General features: G+C 39.7%; 1 protein-coding gene across 1 annotated transcript in view; it reads left to right on the top strand.

Moving 5' to 3' along the window:
• Positions 1-12,222, top strand: part of LOC132096410 (tyrosine-protein kinase yes) — a 35,737-nt gene extending 23,515 nt beyond the window's left edge. The window contains exons 7-12 of the mRNA XM_059501741.1: positions 1,497-1,652; positions 2,716-2,895; positions 3,118-3,194; positions 3,996-4,149; positions 5,303-5,434; positions 9,900-12,222. Coding sequence (XP_059357724.1) covers positions 1,497-1,652; positions 2,716-2,895; positions 3,118-3,194; positions 3,996-4,149; positions 5,303-5,434; positions 9,900-10,108 — 908 coding nt within the window. The 3' untranslated portion in view covers positions 10,109-12,222. The remainder of the gene's footprint in view (positions 1-1,496; positions 1,653-2,715; positions 2,896-3,117; positions 3,195-3,995; positions 4,150-5,302; positions 5,435-9,899) is intronic.
• Positions 12,223-16,564: the final 4,342 nt, after the last annotated feature.

Raw genomic sequence — 16,564 nt, 5'->3', positions numbered from 1 at the left:
GCACATTCATTTCAAACAATATTGTTTCTTGTTTCTCCTTTTAGTTCAAATGGACAGAAGCCTTGAATACCAGTCCTGTGGAGATGGCAGGGTGGTGATTTGAAGCTTAGGGGTCTCACTGTGACTAGTGCTAACAGGTGCCTGACATCTGCTGTGAGAATGTGTCCCTGTTCACTCAGACGGTCAGTTAATCTTGGCCTAGTTTCCACAGGAGAACGCCTGAGAGTGCTTTTGACATCGACTCGTCTTTGATCTTAAAAGACGTTACGTGAGCATCCTTCCACAGAGCTGTTGTTGTAGTTGACGTCAGTCTCCACAAAGAAAAACCATCAGATTCACCTAATTGTGTTTTTTGTCAAGCTGTCAACCCAATGTTATGTTTATCTCAGCGGTTAAACTCCCAAAAGCAGGATTACTTGATGTAAACTACATGGCAAAAAATATGTAGACACCCTTCTAATCAAAGGGTTTGGCTTTTTCAGCTAAAATCAATTATACAGCTACACAATCTCCTTAGACAAACATTTACAGTAGAACAAGGAGTACCTGTTCTGTTCCTGCTTAAAGCACCATTTACAAAGAGAGGTCCATATATATCTACACTACAGTCTATATAATATATAGATTGGTTTCTTCTTTAAATTATAAAAAATTGTAAAAATACAAATGGTATTAATTTTATACTAAAACTAAAATCAAAACAATGGAAAAACCCTTAAGATAATATGTAGAAAGAAAAAATGCTTTTTCTTTAAGCACGCAGAATAACATAAGTGGACTTGGAACGATAAATTGCCATTTTAAACGACTACGTTATTTGTGATAGAAGACTTTTATTACATTAAAAGTGTCTTTACTCTCATTTTTGAACAATTTAATGCATCCTTGATTAATAAAATAAAAATAATCTCTATAATTGTTAAATTAAATGTTTAAATTCCCACTGATTGGTGGATTTAATTGTTTTCTGTGAGGCATTTCATGCAACCGGTCATAGACCCGAGAGCCAGTGAAAGTAACAAATTTGCTCTTCAGATTCATCTTATCTGAAGAATGTCAAGGTTTAATGAAAGGCCATCAGTCCTTGTCTGGCTCTCTCTGTGTGACCTGCTTCGTAAAGATTTGAATCATTTGGTTGAAAGACAGTGATTAATGTGGTTGGAAGATTGATGAATTAATGACTTTTGCCATCACCCACGTTTTTTTATGGTCCCCCATGAATTTTGTGAAAATATCACACACCTTGTTTAATAAGAACTACATCTGTTCATTTTACTCAGTACTTTTCTCACTCACTACACTATAGTCATTTTTTGAAACAGTATTTGTTTGAGTTCCAGTTATTAACACAGGATATTATGAACTGATCTAGATGGGATTGAGTGTCTGTTGTCTGCATATGGGTGTTACAGATGTAATTTACCTGACATCCCCAGGGAAAACTAGTCCCATCCTCATGGCTTTATGACCATAATATTATTCTTATGTGTGTGTAGAGCATGCAGATGGGCTGTGCTACAGACTGACCACAGTGTGTCCAACGGTGAAGCCCCAGACTCAGGGTCTGGCTAAAGACGCATGGGAAATCCCACGAGAGTCACTGCGTCTAGAGCTCAAGTTGGGTCAGGGCTGCTTCGGAGAGGTCTGGATGGGTAAGACAAACACGAATACAATGCACTCAAACTCGTTCCCCAAAGCACCTGGCACACTTAAGCCCACAGCTAACATCTAGTCAAAAATGCTTCAGTGGATAATTTATGGCTGAATTCATGGTTACTTAACCAAAATTATACTAGATTTTACCCCACTCTCCTGTACTGTTAACTTTATTTATATCTGTTGTTTTCGCAAATGCACCACAGCACTTAAGTGTTTACATACCAGGGAGAGATGTGAAAGTGGGCTATTAAGATCCTTTGTCTTTCATCACTGCTCTTGAAGATTGTCATGCCGCAAGCTCCAGCATGCCACTTCATATAAAACAATGTTGCAAATTTCGCTTATTGTGTGTATGTTTGTTTCAACAAGCATAATAGGTTCCACATAACTAATTTGTCATCTGCTGGCAATCTGTGTCATTGCCGTTTAAATGTTTTTTTTTTTTTTACAAAACTGTCTGTCCTGGACTGGCAAAGCAACATTCTTTTCTTGTTTTGTAAGATTTTTTAAAGGGATAAGTTACCAAAAAATGATAATATCATAATTGAATATGATAAAATACCCTCAGGCCATCCAGAATGTAGATGTTTGATTATTCCTCGAAACAGGTCTGGGGAAAATAAGCATTACATCACTTACTCACACAATGGATCCACTACAGTGAATGGGTGCCATCAGAATGATAATACAGCTGATAATAATGTCACAATAATCACAAAGCTTGTTTATTTTAAACTTAACTTTTACTGAACTCTTTTCTGATATTTTTCAAATACTTTTACTGTGGATGTTTATGGTTTACCTTCGTTCACTTGTACATTTTCTGTCAATTTTAATAAGAGCGAACACTTCACTTTTTCAGAATTAGTACCTGGATTGCACACAATGTTTTTGGTGTAGCTGGTGGAAATTGTCTAGTCTAAGAATTTTCGTAACATTCAGCCCTGTTTCAACAAATGTTTCTGAAGATAAATTCTGAATCCAGGGAAGGTTTTCAAATTCTTATTTGTGGAAAAACTCTTATCAATGCTTGCTTTTTACACATTTTTCCCCTAGGTACATGGAATGGCACGACCAAAGTAGCTATAAAGACACTGAAGCCGGGCACCATGTCTCCTGAAGCCTTCCTGCAGGAGGCCCAGATCATGAAGAAACTTCGGCATGACAAGCTGGTTCCCCTGTATGCTGTTGTGTCCGAGGAGCCAATTTACATTGTCACTGAGTACATGGGCAAAGGTATCGTGCACTCTTGTCTTGTTCCTTATTTCTTCTGTGTATATTTATAAGCTCCAGACAGTGTGTGTGTGAGATATATTACAATATTATTATGCATTATCATATATTTAAAATTAGTGTGGTTCATATCGTGTTTTTGATCCACTTTTAAACACTCAAGTTAAAATGTACATTTTGAAAAACTTCAAGCTTCAAGCTTCACTTTGTGCATCTGACTTTTAGGGAGTTTGCTGGATTTCTTGAAGGAGGGTGAAGGCAAGTACCTAAAGCTGCCCCAGCTGGTAGACATGGCTGCCCAGGTAAGAGAAAAAACCAAACATGATCCACTGTAAACCAGCCAGTTTTGTTTTCCTTTTCCAAGCATGTCACAGTGAACCTGAACGAGTGGCATCTCCCAGAGTGGCAGGGTTTCTGTTTCAGCCTCCATCTGGCTGTCATATTTATTTAATATCTGATATGACATCCTGCTGCCTGTGGGTCTCTCCCAGGCACTATGATCCTCATTTCCCGCCTAATGCCTGGAGCACTTAACCGACACTCCTATGGGGCCACTTTACTTTAATGTGCCTACTCAATTCTGCTCTGTTCACTTAAAAACCTCGCTGTTGCTCTCTCACGTTCTTCTTTCCTTCTGCTCTCTCTCTCTCTCTCTCTCTCTCTCTCTCTCTCTCTCTCCCTCTCTCTCCCTCTCTCTCCCTCTCTCTTTCTCTCTCTCTCTCTCTCTCTCGCTCTTTCCTGGGCTCCCATCGCTGCATTGCTTGGCTGAGGCTTCAGTCTCCCTCTCACATCTCAGCTTATAAAAACCTTTTGGACCGTTTTGCAGTCTCAGATTGTTTGTTACATTCCCTTAAGAATTTCCTTCAGTTTTGTCTTTTAAGCTTGTGTTTAGCAACCTGTTTGCTTGCTGTGTAGATGTTGCCCATAAACAGCTATATGGATGTTGGTTAAACCGTAGCTTTTTAAGAGCTGAAACTTCGATCATGTGCCATGTCATCTGAACCCATAAATGCAGCATTTTTTAGCTCTCTTCATATAGGACTTCCACGACATGTTGGCTTTTGTAAGCTTCTGGAGGCTTGATTTCCTGTCATCTTGTCTAGATTGCAGATGGCATGGCCTTCATCGAGAGGATGAACTACATCCACAGAGACCTGAGGGCTGCTAACATCCTGGTGGGAGACAATCTGGTCTGCAAGATCGCCGACTTTGGCCTGGCTAGACTGATTGAAGACAATGAATACACTGCTAGACAAGGTACGTGGACGGAAATGCAATATTAACAGATTCGATAATTAGGTCTGAAGCGATAATTACTTAATTGCCTGGTCATGCTTTGTGATATTAGAAATAAATCATGATTATTATCCACATTAAATTCCAGTCACATACTTCCATCCGACTAAGGGAATTTTAAGTGACTAGGCGGTTTTTAGCCTCTCTTTCCGGTGCAGTAGTGCGTTATGTGAGCAGTGCATTCTTATGTTATAATATTGTAAAAAAAATATATATATTATATTATTTTATGACTAGAATAATATTCCACTCAGGTTGTGAATGGTGAGTGGATGAATAATTTTTTCTTAAGGATAGTCTACTCCTGAAGAATTAAGCAAAATTATATATTTTATTCAGTAATCATGATTAATATAAAACCAAAGCGTTGATTATAAAATGAGGAAAAGAGGAAATTGTCTCACAAAATATGCATGGTGAAATATGTAACTCACCATCTTTTGTCTGCAACAAAGCTGTTGTGCTGGAAATTACAAGGCAGTCAGCATCTAATCATGCAAAATTATCTCACTTACCTTCTGAATCCATCATCTCCCAGAATGCACTGTGATTGTGTACAGCATGATGACTTGTCATTACCTACATAAATGGTGAACGATGATTTTTCCCTGCAGGGATTCTTGAGTGCCCAAGGGCTTCTGGGGTGTAAAGAAAATGGTACATCACATTCTACAATCTTATGCTTTGTATATGCTACTGCATTTGTAGACGTTTCACTAATGATCTTTAAAGATCAATGAATCAAGTGTCTTTCAGTTTCTCATGTTCCCTGTTTTGACACTTCCTTGGTTATTATTGACTGACTAATTAATAAACTCACCTGTCAGAACACTTTAGATCAGCTCATAAACTGCAGACACAGTGAGCTTCAATGACTAAGGTACAAATCCGGTTTATGTTGTGTATGTTGCTGAACCCATGAACACAGCATCAATGGGATGATATGACCATAAAAAAACATAAAAAGAATTTCATTTTTTTTACCATTCAGAAGCATTCAGTTAAGTAAGGTAGAGGTCTACAGGATGTTTTAAAATGCTGACATTTGCTTTGCTTTTGTAAGAGCCATTGACTACTGCAATAATTTAGAAAATATGTGCCATTGTTCCTTCAGGAGCCAAGTTTCCCATTAAGTGGACCGCACCAGAAGCAGCGCTGTATGGCCGATTCACCATCAAATCTGACGTCTGGTCCTTTGGTATCCTGCTGACGGAGCTTGTGACCAAGGGTAGAGTGCCATATCCAGGTGAGAAAAATGATATTTGATTTAGCAGTAAATCGGGTTTTGTTTTTGTTTTGTTTTGTTTTTTTCTCACAGTTTTCAATTTAGGATAATTACATTTCACATAGTTTGAGATAGACTTCCATGCATATTTAAAAGTATAGTTCACACACACAAACACACAAAAAAACATAATCGCCCTCATGTTGTTTAAAACCTGTAAACTTTGTTTAATCTTTGAAAACAATATTTTTCATGAAACCTGAGCATGTTCTGCTCGTCCTTTGAAAGTGCATGTAACCAAAACTTAGAAAATCCAAGGTCATAAAGAAATCAAAAAAGGATTCCATATAAATTGAGTGGTTTAATCCAAGTCTTGTGAAGAGGTTTGATAAACACAATTAATTTAGGTATTTATTTACTTTTAAACAATGATCAATTCACATGCATAGAGCATACATGTGGTAAACACAGAAGCTCAGTCGTGTGTGTGTGTGATGCACAAGTACAAATGAGGTATGCTTTAGCGTGATGTGTATATATTTAGTATGTGAAGAAATATATCAATTAAATCTGTTCATCATATAAAGCAATTGCATTTCATCACTGGGAGACTGGGATTAAACTACTTTATTCATCTGAATTTATAACAACTTTATGACCTTTTTGTGTCAGTTTTGCTAACCTGGATTTTGGATGGAGTAGGGGTGTGCACGGATAGTCGAACATTCGAATATTCGTTCTGCTCTAATTATTCGATAAATAAGAATGATATTCGAATTTTGCAAAAAAAAAAAGTTCACAATAAAACCTAATCACTTTCTGTGATTCTCCATGGCATGTTTGAAGGTGTATGCAAGCAAAAAATAATTAATGAATGAATAAGGGGCCATTCACATATCGCGCCTAAAAATGTTTGAAAAACGCTAGGCGCGCTGCTTTCTCCTTCTTTCCAAAGCGCTCGGGCAGAAGCGCTCCTGAGGCATCTGCCGTTGCTAAGCAACAATGATGCGCTCTCTCCATGAAGGCGAAGAAATTTCAGCAAAGGATAAATGGATTTGTAGCTCTGCTACTAAATTTTTTTAACTCGATGCAGTGCGCCTGGAAAAAACGGGCCCGTCACACTGCGTGTGCATCCCGACCACGTCGCTTCCATTATAAGCGTGCATACCGCGCGCCTACATTGGAAATAACGAACTTGAGCGCGCAAAAGACGCAATATGTGAATGGCCCCTAAGAACAACGGTCTTTTACAGTGCTTCAAATATGCCGTGGAGAATCACAGAAAGTGACCGAATTCAAGAACATTGTTGCGGCATCTCTTCAAGCAACGAATAAACACCGCTAACTTTTTTTTTTAAGTGAAATGACATTCAGCCAAGTATGGTGACCCATACTCAGAATTTGTGCTCTGCATTTAACCCATCCGAAATGCACACACACAGAGCAGTGAACACACACACACACACTGTGAGCACACACCCGGAGCAGTGGGCAGCCATTTATGCTGCAGCGCCCGGGGAGCAGTTGGGGGTTCGATGCCTTGCTCAAGGGCACCTAAGTCGTGGTATTGAAGGTGGAGAGAGAACTGTACATGCACTCCCCCCACCCACAATTCCTGCCGGCCCGGGACTCGAACTCACAACCTTTCGATTGGGAGTCCGACTCTCTAACCATTAGGCCACGACTTCCCCTAACTTGGAGAATGCAGTGAAAACTCCTCTTCTCGCGTCTGCCCTAGACCCTCGGCACAAACATCTCAGGTTTCTCGATGAAAACATGAGAAAAGTAAGAAAAAAAATCTTTTTTTAACATTATCAGAACATTATAAGATGCAGCCGCCGCCACCAACGATAAAGAGGATGCAATGCCCACTCGTCGGAAAAGGCTGAACCAGTTCTTCAGCGATGATTACAGAGAATCCAGCCGAGACGAGTGTGAACAGTTCTTGCTGGAGCCATGTATTCCTCCTGATGAGGATCCCATTCAGTGGTGAAACGAAAACACGAAGCACTTCACAAAACGTATTCGCTTAGCACACCGTTATTTGTGAGTCCCGCCAACGTCTGTGCCATCAGAGCGCGTTTTTTCCGCGGCCGGCCTTATTGTTAACAGACTAAGGAGCCGACTTTCCCCCGATCATGTTTACATGCCCGTATTTCTTAACAAGAACATGTAAAATGTAAAACAATAGAAAAAAAAGCAAAAAAGATTTGCTGACAGTTTAAAAGTTTCAAAGTTAAGTGTAGGCTACGTTCTACAATAGCCTAATTGCTGCAGGCTGCTTTACGTTTTTTCTTTTTTCACTTTTTTTTTTGCTTTTAATCTGTACTTTTGTTTGTTTGCACGCGTTGTTAAAGGTTTTCAGCTACAAAACACGACGTGTAATGTTCAAGCTTATTGTGTGTAAGCTTGTTCAAAAATGACGCAAACAATAAATGTTGCTGAAAAATAACGTCTGTCTCATTAAACTTAATTTAAATAAACGAATATTCGTTTTTTGTTAGCTCAAATATTCGAATGTGATATTTGCAGAAAACGCCCATGCCTAGGATGGAGGGACAGAAACTTCTCAGGTTTTATCATTGTATTTCGAAGATTAACCAAATGGGGTGAGTAAATGATAAAACGAAATCTCATTTTTGGGTGATCTACCCCTTTAATATCATGCACAACCAGTGAGACAGACCTGAACCAGCTAATCATGGTTTTCAGGTTTACTCAAAAAAATCACAGGCAGGTGTGTTCAACAGACCTGCAGGTAGGTAGGTCTCCAAACTGAGTGGTTCAGATTCCACTGTGCCCCCTACTGGAGCAGAGAGGGACTGCTGTGTGTGTTATTACTACTCCGTAGGAGCCATCTGGCTTAAGCGTGCATGAAGGACTGACTGGGCACCAGTTCTTATTTACCACCATCTGTCTGTTCCCTTCCTGCACCCGTCCCTCACACAGCCCCAGTTTGTCATTTGTAGTGCTCACCTAAAGCCTCTCACTGATGCTGCACATCACAAACCCAGTTAGGCTTTCATCAATCATTCAGTCGTACACTATTAGACTCGGTCCATTATTGATTGGCATCTGCTTCCATGCAGAGCCCTAGAAGAAGCTGGATTAATGCTGCAATTTCACTCAAGTGCCGGCAATGTGGCTTAGTGGTTAATGAACTGGGCTGGTTGCCAAAAACTTGTAGGTTTGAACCCCAGTAAAAGAGATCCTCAAACTTTTAACTTTCAGTTTTAACCTTGAGCAGATGCCCTTTGGATTGTGTACACTGTTCGGCTGAACATGTTTGAATTGTTTCATAGTGCAAATACTGGAGTCAAGTTTATTGGAGAAAGTTTATAATCTGTAATATATGGCCGTGCTTTGCCTTAAAGGGATAGTTCACCCAAAAATGAAAATTGTGTCATTAATTACTCACCCTCATGTTGTTCCAAACCCCTAAGACCTTTGTTCATCTAAGGAACACATATAAAGATATTTTGATGAAATCCGAGAGCTTTCTTACTCTTCATAGACAGTAACACAACTGTAATGTTCCCAGGTCCAGGAACGTAGCAAGGAAATCTGTCAAATAGTCCATGTGACATAAGGGGTTCAACCGTAATTTTACAAAGCTACGAGAATAGCTTACAAAAGAAAACTAAAATATAATGTCTTCGGTGTATCACGACGCACGCGCTTGCTTTGCATCATGTAAACAATGCATGCGCATGGTGCTTACATAACAATGTGTCAGCTTCGCATGCATCGTTTACATGTTGCAGGAGTTAGCGTATGCGTCGTGATACTCTGTTTACAATGGCAGCATATTGCAAAAGACTTGATGAGGAGGTGAAGTGTTGTTAAATAAAGCCATTATTTTTTTGTTTGTACACAAAGTATTCTCGTAGCGTTTCTGGACCTGAGAACTTTACAGTTGTCTCTTGCTGTCTATGAAGGATCAGAGAGCTTTCAGATTGCATCAGAAATATCTTAATTTGTGTTCTGATAATGAACAAAGGTTTCTTACAGGTTTGGAGCAACATGAAGGGTGAGTAATTAATGACAGAATTTTCATTTTTTGGTGAACTATACCTTAGCATTTCCATCCAAGGCACAACAGAAAGTGCAGCAGCTTTTTAACTTCCCACGTAACATAAGATTTATTGATTCGAGTTTAGCACACATGAGACTTATTGTTGTGAGTCATTATGCAAGTGAGTGTAAATGAAAGTTGGCTGAATTCAAAAAGGTCACTGTGTTTCTCACATGCATAAAGAATCCTTCCTCTGAGAGAGCTCTCGGATACAGTCGACCCACTGATTTACACTTCCTGTCCTCTCACGTAGCACCAGACTGTCTGTTCCCTCTGTCCTCGACACTCCTGTTCTCTGTGGGTTCCAAGCGAAGTGTCCGCTGTAATTACACACCCCTCACATCCTGTCTGAGACAGTCTGGTTAACAGTGGGCAGTTGCACAAACTGACTTGGTATCAACTGTTTTTCAGGCATGGTGAACCGAGAGGTGTTGGAGCAGGTGGAGCGGGGCTACAGGATGCCGTGTCCTCAAGGCTGCCCAGAGTCGCTGCATGAAATGATGCAGCTCTGCTGGAAGAAGGAGCCAGATGAGCGGCCCACTTTTGAATACCTCCAGTCCTTCCTGGAGGACTACTTCACCGCCACCGAGCCACAGTACCAGCCTGGAGACAACCTGTAGAGACCTTCTACGGGGCCCAGAGACTCACCACCACGTGCTAATAAGCCACCAGGACGGTTCCCAAACCCATTGTGGCACCTCCTCCCTACAGCTCCCCTGCAAACTTGTCCTTACAGAAATGTTTTTGTTTCTATCTTTTCCCCAGAGAGTCAAACTTAAAAATTCAACTAGTGCATCTAAAACATATACTTCACTGCAGATACAGGCTGTTCTCTGCCTGAGGATGTGTGTGTGGTGGAGTTGACGAGGGTGTGTGCATGAGCGGGTTTGGAGCGGGACCACGTCACGCTCCCAGAGCTCTGCTGGGGTGATTCCCTGCATTGCAGACAGAGGGAGCTGTGAAACAAGCGATGCGATGAGCTTAGTGCTGATGGCTGGTTCACAGTTGCACAAAATCACCTTTTTCTTTATCTTTGTTTGTCCCTCCCTTTTTTGTCTTTTTTTTCACCTGAACACTAAATCTTATTGTAAAATCAGTTTTTATTATTTTAACCCCCCAACCCCCCCGCCCTTCTTTTTTTTGTTTTTTGTTTTTAAGTAGTTGTGAGTAGTTTATTAAAAGTGACCAATAACTGTGGTTGAATCAGTTGGCACTACCAGTGACAGTGCCATTGCTGGGACAGGAAAGTGAAAGTCAAAGAAGGACAGAGAATGAGATGCATGAGGGCATTAGCCGTTCTGAATGTATGAGAGCTTGAGTTTAAGACATCAGCTACAGGGGCAGAATTTGTTTTTCTCTAAACGCTTTTATAGCAAATCATGATTTTTTTTTTCTAATAAGTACCTTAATTTCAGTTTCAATCAATCTCAGTCTCTATGAGAGCTTGAAATCATATCCTGAGAGATGATTCATATTGGAAAGCCTTCGCAAAACATTTCTGATGACTGATCACCATTTCAGCCAGCTGCTAATTTTCAAGCAAAAAGTAATTATTATAAATCATATTTTTGTCTCAAGGGTAATTAAGCAGAGACCTTTGTTTAACAAAACACTAGACCTGACCAGTCCAAACATTATTCCTCATGCTGCTGTTGAGACCCGACAGGTCGCAATATCACAACAGCAATGCCCGAGTTGCCTTTTTACGCACATCGGCATCCACACTGCCAGGTTTGTGTTTTTGTGCCAACACATTTGTAGTGTTGCCAACCTCTTGGTACAAATTCATTGTTCTCTCATGTACACTCCAATAAATGAACCACAGAGATTTATTGATCTTTCAAAGAGGATTTCATAAATGAATATTTCGGTATATTTCAAGAGAGCCATAGTTTCTTCATCTTGACATACGAATGTGAACTTGCTCAAATTATTTCACACCGATCTTTGTTTTTGACCAGGAATCAGAATTACAAAGCCTTTTTAACTCCATGATGTACCACGTTTGCTGCTGGTGGAGTTGCTACATTTCCTGTTAAGGCGTCACTGTGAAATATTCAGGTACTAAAGATAGAGACCATTTACCAACCAAAGTTTGATGGAGTCAGTAAAATTTGCCTCTATCCTGAGCGCATTTAAAAAAAAAAAAAAAAAAGGATGTGATTGTTTCCCTTGACCTGTTAAAATGGTACAAGTCTAATGGAGAGGGCAAATTAGAACTCATCATAAAGCTGTACAATTTTTGCACCACTATTAAAGATTTAGTCTTAAGGTTTGGTCATGTACTGTCTGTAATGGTTTCATTTTATCCATGACAAGAAATTGAATGCACTTGGGATGAATCAGACCGATAGCGTTTGGAGGGCTAATTTGTTGGTTTCTTCTCCCTTTTTGTCATGTAGCTTTTCATAAATAGCGAGAGTGCTTCTTTTTGTTCTTCCTGTATGCAAGCCCTTTGTCTTAGGGACTTTGTTGTCTCCTCCTGTATCCAGGACATCCACTAGACATCTCTCCCATCACCACCTCCTGTTTTAAAAGGGCTACAGACTAGTTTGTGCAAAACTCTGTTATTGATGTTTGTTCATGTCAAAAAAAAGAAAGAAAATACTCTAATGTAAGGTGAGGGTCTCCGCTTCAGAGTTTGATGAGGATGTTTGTTGTGAAAAAAATGGCTATGATTACTAATCTGAAGAATTTGTACAGTGAAAAATAAAGCTTTACGTAATGCTTTTAACTCCATGTGGTTATGTGTAAATCGTGTGTTTGTGTTGTTCAGACTTTTGAACTGGAACTCTAAAATGTAGGTAGATGGCATTGGGACTGAACAGAAACATGGGGGGGAAAAGTGCATAATCTGAATTTGGATCTTGCGATATCAATCCATATTTCACAATGTGGCTTTATTTATTTTTGTAAGTTTGTCACAATTATCTTTTTCAATTATCTTTACAATTATTTTTCGGACTATAAGTCGCACCTGAGTATAAGTCGCATCAGTCCAAAAATACGTCATGATGAGGGAAAACACATATAACTGGCACTGGACTATAAGTCGCATTTATTTAGAACCAAGAGAAAACATTACCGTCTACAGCCGCAAGAGGGCGCTCTATGTCTTCAGTGTAGACTACAGGAGCACTGAGCAGCATAGAGCGCCCTCTCGCGGCTGTAGACGGTATGTTTTCTATTGGTTCAGGTCTCTTAGTTCATTTCTCTTGGTTCATGTCAAATTAATTTTGATAAATAAGTCGCACCTGACTATAAGTCGCAGGACCAGCCAAACTATGAAAAAAGTGCGACTTATAGTCCGGAAAATACGGTAGTGAATGCATAGAGGCCAACTGATGTAATAAACAAGAAAATGGTTTTGCACAGATGTCTTGCAGATTATATACATCATGCCTTAAAAAAAACAAGAACACTGTTAGACTAGTCAGAGGTGAGCATTAAATCCACTACCATCATTTTAAAATATTAACCCAGTAGCGTCTGAAATAGATTTTTTTTTAAATGCTTTATTGAACCTTTTTTTTTTTATACATAAATCTTTAATGGGCCATATAGTATGATAAGACTATGCTAACTACCTGGGCAAACACATCAAAATACAGGACACTGATGATTAAGAGAGATGCATGCATTTTAACACTATTTTTCTTTATATTATGTATAGAAAATTAAAATTAAGTTGATTCAGTTCAGTAAATGAGTATATTGAGAAACTTAAATTCTCATAGTTACTTCATAGATTTTTGACAAACATTTTTTACAGTTATATTCGGGCCTTTTTCTTGCAAAAAAAAAAAAGTATGAACTATTTTTCATCAATGTTTTTGTCATTTTTATATTTTAGAGCCCTTAAAAATTCATGTATCAAATATGATGCAGCAAGCTTGATAGGGTTAATAATTTAAATCCTTTTAAAGAAGCCCTGATTTATGTGATTAAACTGTGTGCTGATGAGTGTGAACTATTCTGACGTTTCACAATGTGACTAATTGGAAAGCGTCTCACCTGGCCATCTGCTTGTACATGCCAAAAGCCTCCTGTTCCACATGCTGGATGAAGGCAGGATCCCGCAGCCTGAGAGCTGCAGTTATGTTGTTTGCTACTTTAAAAGCTCAAGCTCTTAAATCAGGTGGATTCCTATTGGCCGTCAATGTTTTAATCATTCATCAATTGGGGGGATTGTTGCAAGACCCCCAATAACCCTGAACTAGAAATGACCGATGGCAATGTCTGACTTGTTCTAAGCGTAAAGACGGACCAAAGTGCTTTACAGAACAAGCATATAAAAATAAAAGCAGCAAAACACACATAAGCACATAGAGAACAACTAAGCTAAGATTAATTATAAAATCAAGAAGCAAATGTAAAATAAGAACAGTCTAAGATAAGTAATCAATATGCTAACGAGAATAGATAAGTTTTGACCAGAGACTTAAAAACAGAGAGGTTGGGAGCCGTTCTGATCTCTAGAGGCATGGTGTTCCACAGACAAGGCCCTGCCACCGCAAAAGCACGCTCCCCTCTACGCTTAAGTCTGACACGAGGGACTACCAGCAGCGCCTGGTCGTGGGATCTGAGACTTCTGGACGGGATGTACGGATGAATAAGTTCAGAGAGATAAACCGGTGCTAGGTTGTGTAAAGATTTGAAGACAAAGAGAAGAATTTTGAAATATTCTCTGCCGGACTGGTAACCAATGTAAAGATCTGAGGATGGGAGAGATATGATCATATTTGCGACAATTATGGATAAATCTGGCTGCAGCATTTTGGACTAACTGAAGACGGGAGATTTGAGAATCTGATATACAGCTAAATATAGTGAGTTGCAATAATCCAGTCGACACGTGATGAAAGCATGAACTGCCATTTCCAGAGTTATTGGAGTGAGAAAGCCTTTGATTTTAGAAAGTAAGCGAAGTTGGTAGAAACCAGAACTGACTACAGATGAGATGTGTTTATCAAACTTTAAAGACTGGTCAACAAGAACACCTTAGTTTCGAACTCCTGTAGATTTAAAGGGAGATAGATTCCCCAAGTCTGGGCATGTGCACTGGGACCTTTCACTCGGGCTGAAAACAATGACCTCGGTCTTATCATCATAAGGGATAGGAAATTTTGAGCTAGCCATGCCTTCACCTCCTCTAAGCATAGATGAAGAGAGTTTAATGCTGCAGGATTATTGCGCTTGATTGGAATGTAAATTTGGGTGTCATCTGCATAAAAGTGAAAGGATACACAGTGTTACACATTTGTCAAGATAAAGCACCTTTCTCCTCCTTTGTCTTCTCCATAGCATCATGAATGTCACTGAAGGCTTATGTGACTGCGGCCTCAAACTCCTCCAACACACTTCTGCCGAAATCAAAGAAGGACTCCATCAAATCTTCCAGTCCCACACCTTCCAGAAAGGCAGAATCCAGAGCTTTGTTGGCAGGCTTGAGCACCAGCTCGCTCTCTTTATTTTCCTGAAGCCCAGGTCTGAAAGTCCTTCATAGGGCCTGGTCCAGCTCATTGTGGAAGTGGGAGACTGTGATTGACCAGGCTTCCCTTGACCAGGCTTCCCACTGTGGTGAGCAGGTTGCTGAGGGAGTCCTCAATCTTCACCACCTCCAGGTCAGGATTCTCTGCGCTCTGGTTCAGCACAACCTCATCCTGAGCATCACAAGGGCCTAAGAATCATCCAGGTGGATGCTGCACACTGGTGGTGGATGAGGAGAGACCCCCTGACAATGTAAGCGCTTTGAGTGCCTAGAAAAGCACTATATAAATGTAATGAATTATTATTATTAATTATTAAGTGAGAGCTCAGCCTTTGGAAGAAGTTCTGTAGCTGTTGAGAACAGAAAAATACATGATACATCTTTGGTATGTTGATTCAATTAATAGCTATCTCTATAGCTCAATGGCAAAGGTGGATTATTTTTACATTAAAGATAGCGAATCCACGGCGGCAGGTGTTGGTATAGAAGTTCTTATAGGTGTCCTCAAGACAAGGTCGACATTCCTCCGAGCAGGACTTGAGAGACTCCCTACAGTGCTGTTCGGCTTCGTTCAGCTCTTTCTGCGTCCTGTGCGATCTCTGCTGCCCCCTGGTGGTGCAAGAAGACAATGACAGGTTTTGAACATTTAAATCAAAATGGTACTTCATTTTATGTTGAGAACTTTTTTTAACACAACTAGAAAAGACTGTTTATTTTGTGTTTGTTTTTTTAAAATCCCACTTAAATATTAACTGACCTTTTTCTTCTTCCCGCTGTGCCTGAGGGATTTCATGAGGTTTGAATGTTTCTCTTCGTTCCTGAACGAGACCTCCTTTACTTATATACTAAACCAAATTACATTTATTCACTTAGCTGACGCTTTTATCCAAAGCGACTTACAATTGCCACATATGTCAGAGGTCACACACCTCAGGAGCAACTAGGGGTTAAGTGTCTTGCTCAGGGACACATTGGTGTCTCACAGTGGATTCGAACCCGGGTCTCTCACACCAAAGACATGTGTCTTATCCACTGCGCTAGCACCACCCCTTTACTTGTTTGATCCCAATGGTTTAGAGACTTTCATTAAATAGTTTTTTGAAAGATAATTTTTCTTTTCTCTTGGTTTTTGTCCCCAGTCAGTCTAATAGTTTTGATCACGAGAAAGAGCGAACAGTAACAGCTGTGAGTGACCACTGAGTGGCACTACATCTTCTCTGAAAATTCACGTGTTTTATAACCTTCAGGAAACTTAGTTACTTTTAGTCATAGTCAGTATAAGTCACTCTTTAGTCCTGTGGTCGTTTGTGTCAGTATCTTTTTATCTAATACATTTTTATGGGCCGTATTAAGACAGTGTGGTAATCATTATTACGGAATAGCCCGAGTAAATGTAAATCAGCTAGCTAACACTGTTTTCTTTAAACAAAGACGTTCGTTGTTTAGCAGTTTAATGAGATGGTTACAAAACTACAGTAAACTATAACGTTTTTATTTCTCCTTTACCAGTGTTAATATTATGAAATATTTGTTGGTTACACAGCAAGGTGCTGTTCACAACCGTTAACAAGTTACCTCAGCTTTT

Source organism: Carassius carassius, chromosome 20 (assembly GCF_963082965.1).
Source record: "Carassius carassius chromosome 20, fCarCar2.1, whole genome shotgun sequence".
Classification (NCBI taxonomy): domain Eukaryota; kingdom Metazoa; phylum Chordata; class Actinopteri; order Cypriniformes; family Cyprinidae; genus Carassius; species Carassius carassius.
This window is presented reverse-complemented; position numbering and strand designations above follow the sequence as displayed.